The 24,166-nt window shown below is 37.9% G+C and overlaps 1 protein-coding gene across 1 annotated transcript; it reads right to left on the minus strand.

Moving 5' to 3' along the window:
• Nucleotides 1-5,614: 5,614 nt before the first annotated feature.
• On the minus strand, nucleotides 5,615-23,743 carry c12.2 (von Willebrand factor A domain-containing protein c12.2). The gene is made up of 10 exons (XM_067785586.1): nucleotides 23,199-23,743; nucleotides 22,627-22,886; nucleotides 22,394-22,561; nucleotides 22,169-22,333; nucleotides 20,590-20,745; nucleotides 20,178-20,526; nucleotides 19,861-20,107; nucleotides 14,775-16,910; nucleotides 9,559-9,990; nucleotides 5,615-9,474 (listed from the first exon to the last, which is right to left on the minus strand). Exons 1-10 carry the CDS (start codon nucleotides 23,422-23,424, stop codon nucleotides 9,375-9,377), a joined length of 4,239 nt encoding a protein of 1,412 aa, XP_067641687.1. The 5' UTR covers nucleotides 23,425-23,743; the 3' UTR covers nucleotides 5,615-9,374.
• Nucleotides 23,744-24,166: the final 423 nt, after the last annotated feature.

Consider the following 24,166-nt stretch of genomic DNA (forward strand, 5'->3'; position numbering starts at 1 on the left):
TGGCAGCAATCGTGCAGGTCAGGGAAACAGACTCTTAGTCCCTGCCTCCGTTTGCACCGTCTGCCAGCACAGAATATATAGGTTTGCGACATCCGCTCAATGCAGCTCCTGCCTTGGGTGGTGCCACTTTCCTAGATGTTCTGGTCTCCGCGACGGCAACCCCTCGACGGGTTTCATCGCGCCATGTTGCCAGGTCGCAAACCCAAATCATCCGGGTACCCCAATGCTTGCCCAAGGGCGCCCAGTCCCAAGGCCACAACAGCAATTGCGTCCTGGCCTTCCACAACCTAGGCGTAGTCACCCCTCACTTACCCCTAGAGTGGCGGCGTCACCCCTCATGCACTTCAGAATTCTGCAGTTCAACTGTAATGGACTAACTGGGAAGATTACGGAGATAGTCGATTTCATGAAGCGGCACAACATCCGCATTGCTGCGATTCAAGAGACTAAACTCACAGCAAGATCTGCATTGCAGACCTGCTCTGGTTATAATGTCCACAGGAAAGACCGCGAGAGCGGAAATGGAGGCGGCCTCGCGTTTATTATACACCACTCTGTGCAATATCATATATTTGATCCTGGCATCGACCGCAGTGACAATGTCTTAGAACGTCAAGGCCTATCTGTCCGGTCAGGCGATGCAAATCTAGAAATCATCAACATCTACATCCCTCCTGTCACCTGTTGCCCCAGTGGATACCGCCCTAATATCGAGGCCTTACTCACTGGCAACAATCGCATTATCTTAGGCGATTTTAATGCCCATCACGACCTATGGCATTCAAACTTGCGGGCGGATCAAATAGACGAAACGACGTTCTGCACAATAAACGGAGACGCCCCCACACGTATGGTAGGAAGCTGTCATAGCTCGCCAGATATCTCAATCGTGAGCGCAGAACTCGTAAACTGCGTCAACTGGCAGCCGATGGTAACATTGGCATCCGACCACCTGCCCATACTTATTTCGTTCGAGCGTACCGCCGACTTCATCGTCACCGAAAAACGCACTTTCATAAACTTCAAAAAAGGAAAGTGGGAAGAATATAAATCTGCAACAGACAGCAGCTTTGCTGCCCTCCCTATCCCGACTGATGCCCGCCAAGGGGAGCGTGCCTTCCGTAAGGTCATTGAATCCGCCTCGGCACATTTCATTCCCGCCGGGAGAATTCCCGAAATCCGGCCCCACTTCCCGGCGGAGGCCGCGAGCTTAGCGAGGGAACGCGACCTTATAAGACAGCTTGATCCAGGCGACCCCCAAATAAGGGATATAAACCAACGCATCAGATTGCTTGTGGACGAACACAAGCGGGCGAAATGGGAAGAGCACCTAAGAGGTTGTAACCTCTCTACCGGTGTAGGTAAACTTTGGTCCACCGTAAAGTCCCTATCGAATCCGACTAAGCACAAAGACAAAGTTTCCATCGCCTTTGGCGATAAGGTGCTGTCGGATGCGAAAAAATGCGCGAGCGCTTTCTGCCGACAATATATAATGCATCCTACGGTCGACAAAGATAGACGGAGAGCCAATAGACGCGCACATAAACACAAACTCAGCGCGTCACCAATTACCATCACCGCTAGAGAGGTTGAGGACGCCATTGGTCGCGCTAAACCATCCAAAGCAGTGGGCCCAGACGGCATAGCCATGCCGATGCTTAAAAACCTAGGGAAAGAGGGTTTCAAATATTTAGCGCATGTCTTCAACCTGTCTCTTTCCACCTTTGTCATACCCGAGAAATGGAAAATGGCCAAGGTGGTCCCGCTACTAAAGCCTGGGAAACCAGCTAACGTAGGTGAGTCATATCGTCCGATATCTCTCCTATCGCCAGTGGCAAAAACGCTTGAAGCCATTTTGCTCCCTTATTTCCAAGCACATTTGCAGCTAGCCCCTCATCAGCATGGCTTCAGAAAACTCCATAGCACTACCTCCGCGCTAAATGTCATTAGCACCCAGATAAATTGCGGTTTGAATCAATATTCCCACCATAGAACAGTACTCGTAGCGTTAGACCTATCAAAAGCTTTTGATACGGTCAACCATGGCTCGTTACTGCAAGACCTGGAAGGGTCTACCCTTCCCCCATGTCTTAAAAGGTGGACCGCAAATTATCTGGGTGGTCGGCAGGCATCGGTGCAATTCAGAAACGAAACATCAAAACAAAGGAGAATTAAACAAGGGGTGCCACAGGGTGGTGTCCTATCCCCGCTTTTGTTTAATTTCTACATATCTAAGCTACCTTCACCACCGGAAGGAGTCACAATCGTTTCCTACGCCGATGACTGCACAATAATGGCCACAGGCCCAGGCCCAAAGATCGATGAGCTATGCAATAAAATAAACGGCTATCTCCCTGATCTCTCCAGTTTTTTCGCCTCGCGAAACCTGTCATTGTCACCGACTAAATCTTCCGCGACCTTATTTACAACATGGACGCCCCAAATGTCGACCATATTGAACATCCACGTCGATGGCACTACGCTACCGACTGTCCTACACCACAAAATCTTGGGTGTGACGTTTGATGAGGATCTACATTTTGGTGCGCACGCAACCGCAATTGTTCCAAGAATTCAGAGCCGTAATAAAATCCTCAAATCCCTTGCTGGCAGTACCTGGGGAAAAGATAAAGAAACGCTCTTGACCACATACAAAGCAATTAGCCAGCCGATTACGTGCTACGCGTCACCCATATGGTCGCCAAGCCTAAAAACCACCCACTGGAAGAAACTACAGGCCTGCCAAAATACTGCTCTCAGAATCGCCACGGGCTGTCTTCTTATGTCCCCAGAACACCATCTGCATAATGAGGCGAGAATACTCCCCATCAGGGAGAGAAATGAGATGCTGACCAAACAGTTTCTGTTGAATACCCAGAAACCTGGGCATCCCAACAGACATCTGATTGACGAACCAGCACCGCCTAGGGGCCTAAGGAGTCATCTCCGTAAGCATTTTGAGGAAATACGGCACCTGAGAACCCAGCCGTATGAAGCGGAAGAACACAAGCAGGCCCTTGGTGAACTCCATAGACAGGCGTCGGACCTTTATGTCGGGAATTGCCCGGTGAATCCAGTACTTGAAGAAAAATATCCAGAACTCGCAGAAGAGGAACGCATACTCCCCAGGGAAACGCGTGTCACTCTTGCTCAACTTCGTTCTGGATACTGTAACAGGTTAAACTCTTACCTATCCAGAATCAACCTCGACATACAAAATGTATGCCCTGCTTGCAATGTGTCCCCACATGACACCAACCATCTCTTTAATTGTAATGTGGAACCAACGCCTCTAACACCCCTTTCCTTATGGTCCACCCCTGTTGAAACGGCAAGTTTCCTTGGACTCCCGTTAGAGGATATTGATGACAATTTGTGATCGGTCGCGGCTATTAGGTGGGGCGAGCATTGCTACAACAACAACAACAACAGCAAAAAAGATTTAAAAAAATAATGACATAACATTACTTTTATTTTGAAAAATACGTTAAAATGGTCAATTCTAAGTAAACAAACTGTCTGAATGAAAGTTGTTGGAAATGTTCTGAACTTATTTTAGCTGTAAAGAAAAAAATGTTCTGTAAGGGATTTGTTAAAAATGATAGTATAGTAGTTAAAAGTTCATTTTAGGCTAATTTATCATAATTTAAGCTTGATATCTCTGTAGGGTTCTTATTATTTTTATTTAACTTTGTGTTTTAATTTACTTTGAACTTTGTAATTTTAATATGTTTTATCCATGGTTCAACTATATGGTTGGCTCATCTGTACAATAACAAAATATGTCTGTTCAAATTGTCAAAATCTGTGTATTGGAGTTGGTGCGAATGTAACGGAATAGAAACATAAAACTAAGTAGTTTTTGTATGTGTAAGAAAATGTTGCCAATGTGCTGGTTTCATTTTGAGTTTGCCATCTCCTTTTGACAATCGCATCGACCATGCAATGAAACAAATAAAATCAGCTGATGAGATGACCCAACCATATAATTCAGCCATGGTTTTATCCATTTTTTAATTTTCAATATTTATTTTTTAATTATCAATTGTTTTTGTTTTTATCGGCCTATTGATAAATGATTCAAGGTTCGATTCGAGCTCAAGGCCAGAACAATAATTTTTTTCTAATGATAATTATTGTTATTTTTTAATTTTTCTAAATTTGAAAAATTGTATTTTGTTTTTGGAAGATTCATTATTTGAAATTTGTAAAACAAAAAAGTGTTACAAGATCAAAATAAAATATAATCAAAATACGTTAAAAAAAAAAAGATCTTTTAATTATAACCTACATCTCTACTAAACTTCAAAAACACTATAGATATTAATACAGATTCTGAAGTGTACGTAAAATACCTTTAAAGCAAGCATAATATGATATTTTTCCTATAGTTCTATCACAAGCTATGAAGATTTTTTGGCCAAACCCTACATTCATATGGCAAAATATTTATTTTGCAAAAGTCGGGGAGTCGAAATCGGACTTGCAGCTATGAGGTCTTTAACATTTTTTCTTAGAATCATATGTAGATTACGTTTTTGCTATACTCCTGATGAAAAAAAATCCATCCATATAATTTGACCCGCTCTAATGTATACATATATAAAATACAAATTTTGGGCTTCTAGAAACTGAAACGGATTTTGACCAAAAATGCAATCTGCTAAAATGTGGTTGCTTTAAAGTTTTCTTAAAATATCTAATATAGTTTTTTGAAAACGTTATAAAACTTGGCCGAATTTTCGAAAATTTTGTAAACTTTTTAACTCAGAGCTAACCTGACATAAGGGGTTAAACTCATATATTTTTGACAAATTTTTTTAATTAACTCTTAAGCTGAAAAATAAGTGGTCTTAACACATTTTCAGTTCCAAATAAAGCTTACTTAATATTTAAAAAATAAACGATCGAAATAGGCAAATTTCACTTGTTTTTTTTTATACTTTTGACCTTGACAGTTGAAGAGAACCTTATGTCTCAGAACTTGAGACCTTACTTTTTCAGTGTTTTGGGAGACATGTGCTAGATCGTACTTTCTTCGAAAGTGGGTCATAAGAGTCATTTAAGGCGCACATAAGGCGCCCCTATTAACTGTCTAACTCACATATCGTTAGATTAATTCTTAGAGGCCCCAACCAACCAATTTAAATATTGCAGAAGCAAAAAATATTTTATTTTCAAATTTATAACATGCAGATATGGCTTTTTAAAATTTAGAATTTTCGAAAAATATGTTGGTTAAGTTTTTCGTGAATTAAACTAATGATATATTTTAATACTTAAATGTAAAGTTTTAAGGTTAAAGATGTGTATGTAAAAGATATAGTATGTATGTATATGTATATTGTATACACAAAATAAAATGTGTCGAACTATCCGGTAACGGGAATATTATAAATTGAGTTTAATATAAAAGTAGTTTTAAAATCTGCTTCTTTGACACTGAAACGCTGCTTAGTTGCGCTAACAACTTTCGTTTGATGTATGCAGTCAGGCATTTATCTGGTTTCACATATATATACATCTTTTCGAGCTCATTTATTTTACTTGCTAAATTTTCGTAGTTGCACTTGGATTTCCAAAATCTTATTTTCTCACACAAGCTGCAGGTAAATTTTTCGTTGCTATGATTTTTTCAAAGTTTTATTTTTTATTTTCGTTCGTCGAATTTTTTACAAGATCTTTCTTATTTACTATAAAGCAAGAAAATATTTGGAAACTAATAGCTAAAAAGATAACGTTATGTGGTAAAATCCAAATTGGTTCTGGGTATTGGACCTAACCATACTTTGAAGAGATTGAGCCATAAGTGAAAGAGAAAGTTCCCCATTTTTTTCGAAGTTAACTCCACAACTTTGGTTCTGGCTCACGAAGTTCGAAAATTGGTCTCTCACGGTATTACTAAAAAATAAAATTGTGGGCTTGTTTGTTATTGCTGTCCCAATTGAATGGCATAATTTGTTTTCTTTGCAGATTTACATATGAGGTCAAAAGTCAGATTTTCGGAGCAATTAAAAGGTAGACATTTCTAAATTTTTTCTGCTTTTTATACAAATTTGAAAAGAAAAAGACATATACGAGTCAAATAAAAAAAGACGAAAGCGTGCCGATATTTGTGCTTTTTTACGAAGGGTCCAATTTCGAACTCCGGAAGCCCATATACACTTACGGAAAAATTGTATTTGCACAAGGATTTTTTTTCTGCTCTTACCGAGTTTTGCTTAAGAAAAATCAAATAATTTAGTGAAGAGGAGTGGTACAATACCAATAACAAAAAGCACGCCTAGTACAAATTAATATAGAGACAGAATGTCTGAAATTGTGCAGAGCGTGAAAATGGGATAAAACTGCAATAAGCCAAGAAAGCAAATACCACACAATAGCCCAATGATTAGGCGATTGTGATTTCAGCAATTTGACCGCGGTTCGATTCCCGGTAAAACCTGTCGAAATAAATAAACATTACGAAATTGCCTGACGATGATGACGTGGCGGTTTTCGAAATGGTACCATCGCAATATGCCAGTAAATGTTTCCTTCTTTTCAGTTTTTTCCAATAAAACCAAAAAATAATAATTGAATAACAATTATCATTTATCGGTGTTAAGCTCATTAATTCTTAAAAAATCTTAAGTAAAATTGAACACACCATTAAACATACAAACATATAGTTTAAGAAAAATAATTTTCGCTATTTTCTTTTTATGAAAATATCACAAATGTGTAACAAAGTCAATATAAACTAAAGTTTAAGACTTTGTGTTAGATGATAAAATGATAAAAAAATACGTTTAAAGTTTGTATGGAAGGAAATGCTCAGCAGGCAAAAAAGTCGCCAAAACATTTGGAAACTTTTTTATGGCATTAAGATAAATACTTGTCATAATAAAATTGAATGAGCTACGGAGCTGCATACTCAGCGGGTTAGGGAGCTTAGAATATACCCGCGGTAGGTATGCCTGTCGTAAGAGGCGACTAAAATACCAGATTCAAGGTGATGTGTAGCGCAATCCTCTCAGGTTGCCAGCGCAATATATGGCTTCTCCAAGCCCAATTGTCAACCTGACCTATCCGTGGTGAATCCTGTTTCATTAACAGCCGAGACTCTGGCGATCCCGAACTCCTCATGGATCTAGGGTGTGGAGGGCGTGATGGCCAAGAAGGTCGAATAAGGTGATACCAAATCGTTCCCGAGATGGTCGGCACAGATACAAATTCACACTTCAAATATAAAAAAAAAATGTCCATAGCACTCCCATATGCCCTCAGATATAATTTCCAATCATATGAAAATGCTCGTATTTCTTATGAAAGTGCCAAGAAAAAGCACTCCCGTATGAAGCTCAGGCACTTGTGTATGATGAAAAAAATTTACACTAACAATTTGACAACTAAAAATTATTCAAAAATATTATAGCACTGAAAAAAATTTGTAATCAAAATTGATTTATAAATAAAATTAAAGTAGATAACTGACCGCAGAGCTGAAATTTATGGGGCGTATGACCAAAGAATATAAGCAAAACTGTACCAAAAGAGGAGGCGCCAACGGGGGGGTTCAATGGGTTGTGTAGCGCAATATATAGCTTCTCCAACCCAATTGTCAACCTCACCTTCGAGCGGCGAATCCCGTTTCACTAACAGACGAGGCTCTGGCGACCCCAATCTCCTCATGGAACTGGGGAGGGAGGGATGGCCTGAAGGTTCAATGTGGCCATATAAATCGTTCCCGAGATGGTCGGGCCAGCACTTTAATGGTGCTGTGTTACCGGAGCGTATCGGATCTGTATCCGACAAAGGACCATCACATCGATAACACTCCCCAAAGCCTTCGGGGAGTAACCTAATCGCTACAACAACAACAACAACAACAGGAGCCGCCTCTTTTAACTTCATAGGATAACAGTTAATTATCCTCAAGGAAAGTCAGTAAGTAGTGATGCTATATTTGCCATTATAAAATATATAGTTTTTATTTTTATATTTCATACTTAACATATGTATATTTAAAAATAGGCCACCAACAAAAATACTGCTACCAGCTTTAACAAGCTACGACTACATTGAGTACGCCTGTTTTTTCAACACTATTCCACCATTCCGGAGCTATCGAAAAATGCGATATCATACTAGAAGCAACATGTAGAATTTCGCTCCGGTTCGGGGCCAACGAAATATTACCGAGAAAAACTAGATATCACCTGTAAAATTTTACACTAGTTCGTAACTATCCAAAAAGTTCCAATAAAGAACTAGTTCTAAAATGGAAATTTGTATATAGTTAGGAATTAGTGAAAAGGTAATGCAGCTAGGACAGTTTCCATCGCCTAGGACATCGCAATGTTAAATTCGCCAGTTGAAAGCATGTAAAAAAGATAGATGGCGAACTATTAGTAGTTCAGAATGCAGTAGAAGTGCACTAGTTTTGAACTACAGATTCTCTTACGGTGTAGTTTCTGTGATTTTGTATTTTATTTCGCTATATTATTATTCGTGGTTATGAGAAATTTTTTGACTGAGAGTGGGGGGAACCATTAAGCAGCACTGCCTATCATTTACTTGTTAAATTTTTTATTAAATTCAAATGGTATTTAAGCACCTCAGTAATCTCTGTTGCTAATATATGTAGATTTTAACACAAATTTAAAACAAACCGCTCGGAGCCCTCTAATTAAGCATTTCGAAAGTTATCAAACTCAATTTCTAATGCAACATTCGCGAAAATCTGCACATTCACTTTTAGTATGATTATTGAAAACCAATTACCGACGATATATATAAAATATGTTACTACAAAAACTGAGGTTATAGGTCGCAACTTTCTTGAATGTTGACGATATAACTATTTACGTAATATTCTAAGCAAACACTTTGTAACTTGAAACCAAATCTTCAACTTTTCCCGACATCAAACATTTAAAAACAAACATTTTTCAGTGCACATACAATTTTGTACATGTATTGTGATTTGCACTTCCATATAAAAAATTTTGAGCAGCTCTGCTTTTGAGCTTTAGTTTATATTACATATTTGTATAAAAAATAGCGAAAATTATTTTTCTAAAGCAAAACTAGGTTAAAACAGAAGAAAAACTCGTGCCAATACATTTTTCCATGAGTGTCTGTTTTTACTTTTCTGCTTATTTCTCAATTTTAAGAACAAAAAAATGTTTTGGTCCAACACTATCCCTAGTGTATGCAATATTATCTATATAAATGCATACGCTGGTTATAAAAATAAACACATACTTTTTGTTTAGACCTCACAGTACATTTCGTACGACATCAATCAACAATGCATATAATGTTAACTACTTTGTACTTATATTAAATAAATTTTGCTACACAAAAAGCTAACATGTTTTAAAAATTTATCACAGCAATGATGATGTGAAAATTTGTTTTAGTATTTGTGGTAATTTTGTCAAGTCCATGCACACGTAACTATGTCCAGCTGGCATTTGCGCGTTGATTCTAAGAAAAAGATTGTTATTAAAGAAAAAATATTAAAGTCTAAAGTTCGACAGTCTTATGCCATCATTTCGGCATTTTACTTACTCATCAGCTTCCTCAGCCAAGCTGCCAATAAATAATACATGCCCTTTTACTTTAGGTTCACCATCCATTAGCGCTTTCGCCAGCACTTTAGGTTGTATGCCATAACGTGATAGATTTGCATCGCTAAGCACAACCAAAATTGAATTATCGAAATCTTCTGACGTTAATGTGTTAACAGCTTCTTTGATCGCTTTTACTGTACTATCGCCAGACCAACAAAATTGTGAATGTGCATGCATCATACGTATTGTTTCGAAACGTTCTTTATCCGTTTTGGGTGGTTTACCGGCGCATACAAATGGTATTTCCCAACCCTCGCCGCTATGGCCAACAATGTCATAGACAATTTTCTTTTCGTAACCGTCAAATGCCTCCATAACCATAACAACAGCTTCGAGTTCACGATCTAAACGACCATCGTAACTATTGAATCTGAGGGGAGAGTAGATTAATGTTTAAAACTACAATTTACGTCAAATTATTTAAAAATAGTGTTTAAGCTCAGAACTTTCTTATAAATTCAGAAATTTTACATTCAAATTCATAAAATTACAACTCAGTTTTTTTTGAACTTTAAATCAATGGCAGAGAAACTAAGTCTCCATAAACCAAATGTATTCCAAGAATGTTGTATTCAATTCCAAGTAATTGTGGGTAATGAAATAAAAAACTTATATCCTCTTGACATCAAAAAAAAAGAGCTTGGTAGTATCGGAATAAAACAAAACAAACAATTGAAATGTAAAACAATAGCAAAAGTTAAATAAGTGGCTGCTTAAAAAGAAAAAAAATTTTTGATAATTAAATGACGAATATTAAAGAGTATTAAAATTTAATATCAGATACTTCATAAAAACGTAAAAGCTGAGTGATCTTGGTAGATTGCGTAGATTGAAATATAGATTTAAAATCAATATCATTAGTGAAAATTTTAAAACTAGCTCTTAACTGAGAATAATTACTGCAATAAAAAGTTCTATGAATATAATTGTCAATTTCCCCACAACTGCACAGTGATGAATTGTACACCTTAAATTTGTGTAAATAAGCCTTGTCATAAGTATGACCCGTCAATATTCGATTAAGCCTTTTAATGTCAGTTGTAGAAAAACATAGATTTTTACACCATAGAGAATTATTCCACTCAGGGAAAAGTGACGCAAAAAGATTTGGATGATCAATTGAATAATCAGTAAAACTAGAATACCATTTATTATAAATATCTCTTTTATTTAAATGTTGAGCTTCCTTAAAAGTGAGACTAACATTTCTAGTTGGTCCATCAATAATGGCTTTTTTAGCTAATTCATCAGCCTTCTCATTACCTGCTATACTACGATGACTAGGAGTCCAAACAATATGACAACCATTCAAATTATGATCCCTAACCAAATCATGAATTTTACAAGCTACACTATTTAGAGTATTTTTATTACTAAGAGACAAACAAGAAGTAAGACTGTGTATAAAAATAACCAAACTAGAAATATTGTTATTTATTGCAATACTAATAGCTTCCTTAATGGCCACAATTTCACCAAATGAAGATGAAGATTTAAAAGGTAACTTTAAAAGATGTTCTTCATTATTCTGTAAAGTATAATTTCCACATCCCGTATTGTTATTTGATAAAGAACAATCCGTAAACATAACTGTAAAACCACTATTAACATAGTCATAAATAAGAGAATTATAAGAAGATAAAATTTGTTCCTTAGGCGTACAATCATTTTTCAACCGAAGTGTATTAGTGATTATAGTTAAATTTGACGACAAAGGACCTCTGTTAATCGTATCAAGATTGTCAAAAACTTCCTGAAAACGTAAATAAGTATGTATTAGTATATGGGGAGTTAATAAATAGATTACTAGTTATAGAGCCAATTATTGGATCATTAAGAATAAAAAGCTTAATAAGTTCCTTGGCCATGAGCCATTGTGCCCTTTCTGCTGGAGGTAATTCATTAGCAAGCGCATCTAGTAAATACATCGGAGTTGATGGAGTCAAACCAAGACACCTACGTAAAAATTTATTCTGTAAAGTCATTATACTCTTATAACAGTTACTAGACACATTTGTTGAAGTAGTAATACCATATTCAATTTTTGATCTAACTAACGACTTGTAAAGATTTAAAGCTGTTTTTGGATGTAAACCAGATTTGATATTTGTAAATCACTTAAACAAATTAATCTGAGAAAAGGATGCATTTGAAATTTTTGAGTGATGATCATTAGCATTCATTACATTATTCAACATTCGACCTGGAAATTTAACTTTCTTAACCTGTTGAATTCTTTGATTATTAATAGTTACAGATACAACTTTACTGGTTCCCTTGCTAAAATGCAAAATGCTAGTTTTAGATGAATTAAATCCAAGATTTAAAGAAGAACATTCAGCACTGAAAACTTCTATCTAATTTTGTAAATTTTGATTAGCCTTCTCAAAGTCTTTATCTAAAGATAAGATAAAACAAGTAAGGAAGGTTAAGTTCGGGTGTAACCGAACATTACATACTCAGTTGAGAGCTGTGGTGACAACATAAGGGAAAATAACCACGTAGGAAAATGAACCGAGGGAAACCCTTGAATGTGTTTGTATGACATGTGTATCAAATGAAAGGCATTAAAGAGTATTTTATGAGGGAGTGGGCCATAGTTCCATAGGTGGACGCCGTTTCGAGATATCTCCATAAAGGTGGACCAGGAGTGACCCTAGAATTTGTTTGTACGATATGGGTATCAAATTAAAGGTATTAATGAGGGGTTTAAAAGGGAGTGGGCCTTCGTTCTATAGGTGGTCGCCTTTTCGAGATATCGCCATAAAGGTGGACCAGGGGTGACTCTAGAATATGTTTGTACGATATGGGTATCAAATGAAAGGTGTTAATGAGTATTTTAAAAGGGCGTGGGGCTTAGTTCTATAGGTGGACGCCTTTTCGAGATATCGCCATAAATGTGGACCAGGGTGACCCAGAACATCATCTGTTGGATACCGCTAATTTAGTTATATATGTAATACCTGCCAAGATTTCAAGGGTTTTTTATTTCGCCCTGCAGAACTTTTTCATTTTCTTCTACTTAATATGGTAGGTGTCACAACCATTTTACAAAGTTTTTTCTAAAGTTATATTTCGCGTCAATAAACCAATCCAATTATCATGTTTCATCCCTTTTTTCGTATTTGGTATAGAATTATGGCATTTTTTTCATTTTTCCTATTTTTCGATATCGAAAAAGTGGGCGTGGTCATAGTCGGATTTCGTTCATTTTTTATACCAAGATAAAGTGCGTTCAGATAAGTACGTGAACTAAGTTCAGTAAAGATATGTCGATTTTTGCTCTAGTTATCGTGTTAACGGCCATGCGGAAGGACAGACAGACGACTGTGTATAAAAACTGGGCGTGGCTTCAACCGATTTCGCCCATTTTCACAGAAAACAGTTAACGTCATAACATCCATGCCCCTACCAAATTTCAATGGATTGGTAAATTTTTGTTCAACTTATGGAATTAAAAGTATCCTAGACAAATTAAATGAAAAAGGGCGGAGCCACGCCTATTTTGAAATTTTCTTTTATTTTTGTATTTTGTTGCACCATATCATTACTGGAGTTGAATGTTGACATAATTTACTTATATAGTGTAAAGATATTAAATTTTTTGTAAAAATTTTACTTAAAAAAAATTTTTTTTTTAAAAGTGGGCGTGGTCCTTCTCCGATTTTGCTAATTTTCATCATGATATTTTCGACGACTGCCAAATTACAGCTTGCAAAAGTTTTAAATTACCTTCTTTTAAAAGTTGGCGGTGCCACGCCCATTGTCCAAAATTTTACAAATTTTCTATTCTGCGTCATAAGTTCAACTCACCTACCAAATTTGATCGCTTTATCCGTCTTTGGTAATGAATTATTGCACTTTTCCGGTTTTTCGAAATTTTCGATATCGAAAAAGTGGGCGTGGTTATAGTCCGATATCGTTCAATTTAAATAGCGATCTGAGGTGAGTGCTCAGGAACCTACATACCAAATTTCATCGAGATACCTCGAAATTTACTCAAGTTATCGTGTTAACGGACGGACGGACGGACATGGCTCAATCAAATTTTGTTTCGATCCTGATGATTTTGATATATGGAAGTCTATATCTATCTCGATTCCTTTATACCTGTACAATCAACCGTTGTCCAATCAAACTTAATATACTCTGTGAGCTCTGCTCAACTGAGTATAAAAATTATCAGCAAATTGGAAAACTTTAGAATTTGAATTAACAATATCATGTAAACAAGCAGTATATAAATTAAAAATAATAGGAGATAAATAACTAAGAATAATTTCCAAGTTTAAGTCTTCTAAACGTAATCCATTCAATATAAAATTTCTGTATTCCAAACTTCCCCAGAATAATTTTTAACACCCTAACATCAACACAATTATAAGCATTACTAATATCCGTCATACATAAGAAAACATGAAATTTTTTACTTTTAAGAAAATTCACTTCATGTAATATATGATTCAAGCACATAGAAGCAGATCTATTTTTCCTATACGCAAAAGTATTATTTGGTAAACTCATAATCCTATCCTTAATACAATTATTAAATATCTTCAACAAAACAGATATAAAGGAAATTGGCGTGAAATTTTCAAAACTAGAAAGATCACAATCACGCTTACCAATAGGAACAATTTTGATAGTTCTCCAATTATCAGGTATTTATTTAGAAAGAAATACATCATTAAGACAAATACGAAGGCTATTCAAAGTCACATCCGATAACGCCTTAATCATCTTATAAGTAATCATATCACAGCTTGCAGCAGAATCTCTAGTCTTATTACTTAGAACCTTTATAATTTCGTCATAAGTCAATTCTAAATTGGAAACACATGGAATAATTTTGTTAATAGGAAAAGTTTCATCATGATTAAGAACCTGATTTTTTAGTAAATCCAAAAACTGTTCATTATTATTATCATCCCATCTATCATCACTACTATTATTGATACCACCTCTAATTGATTTTACAAATCTCCAAGCATTTTCTCTCAATTTTTTTCTAAATATTGATTTAGATCATCCAATTTTTCATTAAAACTATCCTTTTTACATTTTTTTAACAAACTTTTTCCATTCTTTTCTCTCAGTTCAAAAAGCCATTTATGTTGACATATTTCTGAATGTTTTTTTTTTTTTGTTCCTTACCTGTACATCGAGCCCGATACATCGACTACCAACTTCAAACGATTCGGTTTCTCTTGCACATGATCCGCCCATGGATTGGCCTCTGTGCGACGCCTATAGATATTTTTCTCACCAGTTATACCCTCAATCAAGCGCGTATCATCCAATTCACCATGTGTTTGATATTTCTGCCATTGCCGCTCTTTACTCTTCGTTTGCATTGCGTCCAACACCGCTTTCAATTGTTGCACCTGCTTATTTATTGGTGCACTAAATTGTGCATACAACTGATGATCATGCGCTGACATACGAATCTCTTTTAGCTTATCCTCAAAAGCTTTACGATTCATTTCGCGAGCTGCCTGTTTAACCTCTTCGGGTATATCAGCTTTTTCTTCATCTGAGAGTTGATGTACCTTATGACCAGCATCTAAACGAAACGGACCACCTTTTCCGCCCAAACCAGCTGTATCACGTCCACCAGTGCCACCTGCCCACGTATTACCGCCAACATGTGGTTCATTTTTGGGATCAACTTTGCCATATTTGGGTGCAGAAACCCCCAGACCACTTTTACGTTCCACTGTTAACTGAATTTCCTTCTGGCGACGCAGTGCAAATAATTCATTACGTGCATATGCTTCAATGGGCAATCCATGCTTGGCTAATACTGTTGTGACTTGCTCCAATGCTTCCGGTTGATATTTATCAAAATCGAGTACATTGCCTACCAGCTCGGACATGGAATCATTAGGATACTTTTCTAGATGTTTTACAATATTTACAACTTCTCTTGTGGAATAGGGATAGTTGAGAAGTCCTTCATCGGCCATCGCACGCAATTCACCAAAGGCGTTCACTAGCATGTGGAGCGTTTGCTTTGGCACTGAGGGACCATATTTTTGTAATAAATAAATTTCTGACTCCGGTGTTGGATTATCAATGGCGTGACAACTGAAAACATCACCCAGGGAAGCGAAGAAATCATTGCCTAGGAAGGGAAATCCTGGTCTATTGGCTAATACAATTACACGAAAATTGGGATGCATTTCAATGATATCGCCTGCATGGCCTTCTTCACGCGCCGCTTCAGCTTCACCAGCTGGCACAATTTTCCGACCATCTGAGAGAACCATTTCACCATTCTCGACAAGCGTGCGTAATATACAAGTTACATTTACAGGCGCTTTATCAGCTTCATCAATAACCAATATATGACCATTCTTTACCGCCTTAACAAGCGGACTGTCCTCATAGATAACTTGACCATCGCGTAGCGTCGATTGCACTGTCAAACTGTGCACTGTAGTATCACGATGTAACTGTAAATATTCTCGTGGTTTATTCATTAATTGCAATAGTTTATCAATTAATTTATTTTTACCAACGCCCTGATTACCGACGAGCAAGAGATGCTCACCAATTATGAAATCTTGCAACAGACGCTCTAACAGCTCAACATGCTGTGGCATTTCGTAGAAAAGAGTGCTTGGCACTTTTGATTCCGTATCTGTCGCCATCAACGGCATACTGGTATTGCCTATAGTTAGTACATTATCTGCGACATTTATCTTGCGTCTAGTACTTATATTTGGTTTCGTTTGCTCAATACCAGCGCGCGCTATGGCATCCTCCAGCGCTGCACGTGGTAAAGCAGGCATAAATTTGGCAAGAAAAGTATTTTGCAGTACTTCGTAGGCACAAGAGCTTAAAGTGTTTGTCGTGCCGCTTGGAAAGGCAGACATGCGTCGCGCAATTTTCAATAGCTGACGTGTTGATAAAGTGCCAGCTAAATTTGCGAGTGTTGGATCGTTTGAGTTGCGTAAGTTATGCGATAAATTAATAATTTTATGTATATCATCATCTATTTCTCCAAACAGTTTACGCATAATTTCATATTCTTCACTTTGTTGTAGCGGTCGTACCTCAAGGAACAGGAATAAGCTTAACATTTCCGATGTAAGCCAATTTTGTGCAGGCTGACTAAGATTTGGTGGCTCAGCGAGTGCTATAATACGGAAGGAATCGTGTATTTTTTGTATATTTTTTTCGGCTAGCTCAAGCTTAGTGTACCCTTGTTGGATAAGGGCATCATAGCGTGCAGGATGAAGGAGGCGTGTGCCATCGCAGAGTTGTAATTCCCGATCTTGAACCAAGCTGCAAGGCAAAAAAAGTGAGGCAAGTTTTATTTAAAATATTACTACATATTCTAAACGAAAAAAGTAATCAAACCTTTTTATATTTTATTCTCAATGCTTTTAGGGTAAGAAAAACGGCTAACAGCCGTATGTGAAAGTAAAGTAAAAAAAGCGAATGCGCGCCTAAAAATATGCAACAAGTTTTTTTATACCTTCTTATCTACCATGTTCTTGTTTTTGTAGCGATTACGACACTCCCCGAAGGCCTTGGGGAGTGTTATCGAGCTGATGGTCCTTTGCCGGATGCAGATCCGGTACGTTCCGGTACCAAGCCCGCCCATCTCGGGAACGTCTTATCTACCATCATTCAGTTTACTAGGAGAAGGAAGCTGAGTTTCCAGGAGATGAAAAAATAGTTAAACTTGAACATAGAATAGGAAGTCAAATAGTTTTGGAACGCCCCGATAGCAGATAGTATCCACCAATGGATGGTGCACTGATGGATCGAAACACCGAAGAGCATTAGAGAGTGTTATTGCAGTTCAAGATTCAAAACAGCTGTCCTCTTAGGTAGTTTTCCATGTGTATTTACAAGGCACTGTATACTTAGGAGCTACATGCCAACGCTTGGCATCGTTTGCGCGAGCATCTTCCGTCTCTGGGACATGACGGATGAGACTGCTAAACATATTCTCCTCAAATGCGATATCATCGTCCTGAAGGGAGGAAAGCATCTTAGCTCACCTTGGCCAGTGCAGAAGCCCATACACTGCTGTATATCGTTTCATTAAACCTCAATTACCCACTCTGTCAGAAAATCAACAAAACAAAACGAGTCCCATAAACGGCCTTAGCCCAAAAACGTTGTTATTGTTGTTGTATCGATAAGGTTACTCCCCGAAGGCTTTTGGGAGTGTTATCGGTGTGATGGTGCCTTGCCGGATACAGATCCGGTACGCTCCGGTAACACAGCACCATTAAGGTACTAGCCCGACCATCTCGGGAACGATTTATATGGCCACGTTAAACCTTCAGGCCATCCCTCCCTCCCCACCTTCAAGTTCCATGAGGAGCTTGGGGTCGACCGAAGACGTTCGAAGATAGTTTCTATGAAGAGCTGTGAAGAATGCAGGGTACTAAGATCTAAAGTCACAGTGCTATCCCCAAGTCCAATTCCATTATTTTCTTCGATATAATTGTTGACTTATCCAATCAAAAAATTTAGCTCAGCCTTGTGCGTTTTCAAAATAACTGCTATTATTAGGAAGATTAAAAAATGTACTGCGTATTTCAAAGCTCATATATTGTTTGAGAAGACCTTTAAAAACGTAACAGCGAATAAGCTTTTAAAACATTTGTGGACTCTTTCAAGTGGATTTACTACGTTAAATATTTATCGAGCTGTTGAATTTAATTTTGATTCTTTGATTGTCACAATTATGGGATGTGGCCAACCTATTCAACTGGGAGTAGTAACACCACGAGTTGTGATGACATACAAAGCAATTGACCAGCCGATTACAGCCACGCGTCCCCTATATGGTCGCCAAGGCTTAAAACTACTCATTAGAAGAAGCTACAGGCCTGCCAAAATACTGCTCTCAGAACCGCCACGGGCTGTCTTCTTATGTCCCCAGAACACCATCTATATAATGAGGCGAGAATACTCCCCATCAGGGAGAGAAATGAAATGCTAACCAAACAGTTCCTTGTTGAATACCCTGAAACCTGGGCATCCCAACAGACATCTGTTTGATGAGCCAACACCGCCCAAGGGATTAAGGAGTCACCTCCGTAAGCATTATGAGGAAATACGGCACCTGAGAACACAGACGTATGAAGCCAAAAAAAGACAAGCAGGTCCTCAGTGAACTCCACAAACAGGCGTCGGACCTCCCCCCAGCGGGTTAGGGGGTCAGAATATACCCGCGGTAGGTATGCCTGTCGTAAGAGGCGACTAAAATGCCAGATTCAAGGGGCTGTGTAGCGCAACCCTTCAGGTTGCCAGCGCAATATATAGCTTCTCCAAACCCAACTGTCAACCTCACCTATCCGCGTCGAATCCTGTTTCACTAACAGACGAGGCTCTGGTGACCCCAAGCTCCTCAAGGAACTTGGGGTGGGGAGGGAGGGATGGCCTGAAGGTTTAACGTGTCCACATAAATCGTTCCCAAGATGGTCGGGCTAGCACTTTAATGATGCTGTGTTACCGGAGCGTACCGGATCTGTATCCGGCAAAGGACCATCAGATCGATAACACTCCCCAAAGCCTTCGGGGAGCAACCTTATCGCTACAACAACAACAACAACAACAGGCGTCGGACCTTTATGCCAGGAATTGCCCGGTGAATCCAGTACTCAAAGAACAGTACCCAAAACTTGCGGAAGAGGAACGCACACTCCCCAGGGAAACGCGAATCACTCTAGCTCAACTTCGATCTGGATACTGTAACAGGTTAAACTCTTACATATCCAGAATCAACCCCGGCATACAAAATTATACCCCGCTTGCAATGTGTCCCCACATGACACCAACCATCTCTTTAATTGTAATGTGGAACCAACGCCTCTAACACCCTTCTCATTATGTTCCACCCGTGTTGAAACAGCAAGTTTCCTTGAACTCCCGTTAGAGGACATTGATGACAATTTGTGATGTTGTTGTTGTAGCACTACTTCGCCCCATCCAATAGGTGCGACCGATCACTAATTGTAATCAATATCATCTAACGGAGATCCAAGGAAACTAGCTGTTTCAACAGGGGTGGACCATAATGAGAGGGGTGTTAGAGGCGTTGGTTCCACATTACAATTAAAGAGATGGTTGGTGTCATGTGTCAGTTTGTGATCGTCGCACCTATTAGATGGGGTGAAGCACTGTTACAACAGCAACAACAACAATGACGTCGCTAGTAGGTAATGACCCTACAAAGTGTAATTTATCGTTAAGAATTTTCGTTTTAACTAACCGTTGTAGCGCTGTAATCGTGCTCTTATGTAAATGATGTATGCCATTTAATACGGCTATGGAACCATATTTTGCTGCACGCACTAATGGTGAATCACGCCATACAGTATCACCATCAGCTGACGTAATACGTTGTTGTATTAAATCACGTGAAGTCATATCCTCATAGAGAATCATAGTTTCCACATTTTGATTAAGCAGATGTACCAGGTGTTTGGTGAGCGTCATTTTTCCAACACCTTTTTGACCTTATTCATAGAAAAATACGCATTAAATACCCTTTTCGATTTTCGTTTCATATCAATGTGTAACTCTTACCAATCAAGCAAATGTCTCCAACAGCTACGCATTGTATCATTGCAGCCAAAACGTTACGCTGATGATCGAGATCGACAAATTCTTGTAGTTTTTGTGTTGAGCCCATGCGTTGACTTCCTGGTGCTGATACAGCAACATCGTCAATTTTGAATTGTAAAATATTTGAAGATGGATCGCCTTCTTTCGTTTTTGCAATGGATATCGATTTCACAGGTTTGCTTCTAACTGAGTCTATTTTCAATGATTTCAGCAATGTTTTGATACGTTCGATGTGCTCTTTTTTCATTGCTGCTTGATATGGATAGATGCGCGTTAAGGCATCATGTACACTGATGTGTGGATTGTTTTGCTAATAATAAAACCAAATTTTCTTAAGCAAATGTGCAAATAAAAATACATTATAATTTTATACCATCATTCTTGCTATCAAATGCAGATTGTCAAGCGCAAAGTCGGGCAAATTATCTGTCTGTTCGGCAGCTTGAAAGGCCATACCAAAACTGATTAAATTCTTTAATTTCTCTTCTGAGACGTTTGGCGCATGATGTTGAAGGTCGTTTAATATCTCCTAAAAATACAAAATTTAATAGAGGCAATGTGATAAATGATAGAACTCATAAATTGGATATGGGGTCTAGTACCTAACCTAACCACAAAAGTGTTTCAAGAGTGTTTTGAAAATTATTAATAGTTTGTTGTGAATTCGTTATAACTCTGAGTCTTTTCGACCTAGAGAAATAATATTTGGGGAGTGGATCATATATGTATATAGATCGAAGTTCAACCCGTTTTGGACTTTTACTCAACACAATTTTATGTTTTTTGTGTTCTTCGTGCGGGCGGAATTGCGAGATAAGGCTAGTGCTTAATATTCTTCATCAAATTCATATCAATGAGGTTAAGGTAAAGTAACAATGAAAAGATGTAGTGCCTGACCGACCCGGAATCAACAAGAGTTCTCTATTTGAGGTATTTTTGGCATTACAATAAAAACATTGGATGGTCCGAGAAAAAATACTACCGAACTTAATCTGTGAATCATAGACGGACGGGCCAGGTCTGAGCACCGCAACTATAAGGTTTCATATCCGGCCAAGAACTGTAACATAAGAAGCAGTTTGCTAGACGTTACAACAACAAAAAACCGTTCTAAATGGCAGCGGGTTTATATTCGCTATATCCAAACGACTTCTATCTTTACAAAAAATTGGATTACATCGCTTAACAGTATACACTGCAATGGCAAATACTTCGATATCTGTGCACGTAAGATATTACATATTTGGAAGCAGGAGTGTATGATGGCCATTTCATTAAATGATATGTATGCTGGCTAGGAATAGTCAAGTAGTAAGTCGTCATAGCGTTACTCGAACTTCGATGCCAATACTCTTGTTGTTTATCGTGGAGTTATAAGAGCTAGCTGTGGTTTGTTTAGGGATGTGTATGTCACAGATGCGGCTTTTCTTGCACTTTTTGGATAGTTGTTCCACCAAGATGAAAGTAGTAGAAGAATATGCCCACTAGAATTTTTCTTATTCTTTCTTATTATAAATCACTAGATGCGTTGTCAACAGATGTTTCGCGTTAATTGAAGACGCACATCTTAAGAACTCTAATATATGAACTTACATCAAAAGGGATTCAAGGGGTGTGTAGCGTAACTCTCCCAAGGGGTTGCCGGCGTAATATATAACTTCTCCAACCCAATAGTCAACCTCACCTACTCGCGGCGAATCCTGTTTCATTGACAGACGAGGCTCTGGCGACCCCAAGCTCCTCATGGAACTAGGGGGTGGGTAGGAAGGGATGCCCTGAAGGTTTAATGTGGTCATGTAAATCATTCCCGAGATGGTCGGGCTAGTACCTTAATGGTGCTTTGTTACCGGAGCGCACCGGATCTATATCCGGCAAAGGGCCATCAACATCGATAACACTCCCCAGGGCCTTCGGGGAATGTCTTTATCTTTAATAGAACAACAACAACTTACATCAAAAGCATAATGTGAGATGTTGCGTGATTGAAAACGTGAACGCAGTGGTGGATCTAAAGGTGTGCCCTTGTATTTTTGCGTAGGCAGACCAAGCGCAACTACACGAAAATCTTCCGAAACACGTAGAATGCCCAATTTGTTCAGCTCTTCTATGGTGTGTGTCTGCAAAAGAAAAATTAATATTAAAAGATATAAATATAGTAAAATGTAACTTGTACTTACCTCTAATAAACTATCATAACGTTCTGGGGCCATTAAAAATTTACCATTCTCTAAATGCATTTCCCGATTTTCTAATAAATTATTTAGTATGGGTAATACATTGCGTTCGGCATGCTCCACGCCATCCAACACCAAAATACGTCCATTAACAGCAGCGCGCACAGCGCACTGGAAAAGGTGGAAGACAATTTGTGTTATGAAGTACTATTTGGACAATTGTAAATGCAACTTACTTGATCATAATAAATAGCGGCTTTGTTTTTAATTTCGCGTCGTTGCTTGAGATCACTCTCTGTCGTATCTCTGCTCAATGCAATATATTCTAATTCACGTTGTGTTAACTCTAAATATTGCATAGCCAGTTGTCGTCGTAATGCACCTGGCTGTCCTATAAGGAACATATCTTGCTTTAAAATATCCTTTTGCAACATCCAACGCAAGTGATGCAGCGCTGACTGCGTCAATTGAAGTGTACCATCTGCAGCGTATTGAACTTTGTTGGCAAATGAAAATAAAAGGATTTAATAAAATAATAATATTAAAATTTATTTTAAGGTAGTTATTTCTTTCAAGACCCCTGGCGCTGGTTGGTTTTTCTTTAAGCATATTAATTGGGCTCCACCATTTCCTACGTCTCATAGGCCTGATTAGAACTCTCATGTTTAATGAAATCCCTATGGTGTGTCATGATCCCATCCTCAAAGTCCAGTATCCAAATTTTATAGAAATCAGTCTGCGACTACGTGGACTTTGGACCTTTCTCAAACATACAAATTAATTCTGTAAACTTTCCTACTAAACATACCATAGTTTTGTGGTACCAGCTCCGGATTCTTTGGTGTTGTTAAAGGTTTAGTCACGTCACCAATTTTTATCATTTCACCAGTTATATTATTTTTTTTAATAACTTTCTCCGGTTTTGTTGCATAGAGTTTTGTATTCCATGATACACTCAGCTCTAATCTTGTGTTAATCTGCTGCCATTTTGAGATATTTGTCCCTTTTGATATTCTACTTAATGCTACTAACATTTCTGCTTAATTTAAGTTAATAATTAGTTCGTCAATAAACAATAAAACTGCACCACAGTGAACGTAATTAAAGCTGGAGTCATTGGTGCCGTATGTCGTATCGCTGCATCCGTATCCCTAACGTAATCAGCTGTTTATCGTTACGACGGTTACAGAATATATATGGCGTTTTTGTTGTTATTAAAACAATAATTTTATTTATATTAAAGCTTTTATCATTTTTTTTTTAACTTTGAAAAATCTCCGAACACCATTCCTTCATTATATGACATTCGACTGCCTAGTCCACTGCCTTCCACTCTATTCGCAACATAACCTCTACTTAAGCTGCCAAACTATATAGTAAACAATGCGCACGTTGTTCCACAACTCTTTTACTATGAAAAATTAAGGAGCATAAAAAGTAAACAAAAAACAGCTGATGAGATGATGAGAGAAAATTCTGATAGCGACGCGAACGAAATATCGATGTTGTTGTCGATAAGTTGTGGTGTGCTTGTACCAAAAGGCCCATTTACATTCAACATATTTTAACATTTGGAACCCTACATCGATGTATGGGTGTTCAAGGGGCTAAAGGGCCAATTAAAATTCTTTAATCCTAACACCATAGTCGTAACCATACCCATATCCGTATCTATCTCCAATGTGATCGATTAATGGTGCCTTAACCTAAGAATCGTGAAAATTTCATAAAAATGAGGAAAACACAAGAAATTACAAACATATTCCACAAAAAATG

The sequence above is a fragment of the Eurosta solidaginis genome, chromosome 4 (genome assembly GCF_040869045.1).
Source record: "Eurosta solidaginis isolate ZX-2024a chromosome 4, ASM4086904v1, whole genome shotgun sequence".
In the NCBI taxonomy this organism is placed as follows: domain Eukaryota; kingdom Metazoa; phylum Arthropoda; class Insecta; order Diptera; family Tephritidae; genus Eurosta; species Eurosta solidaginis.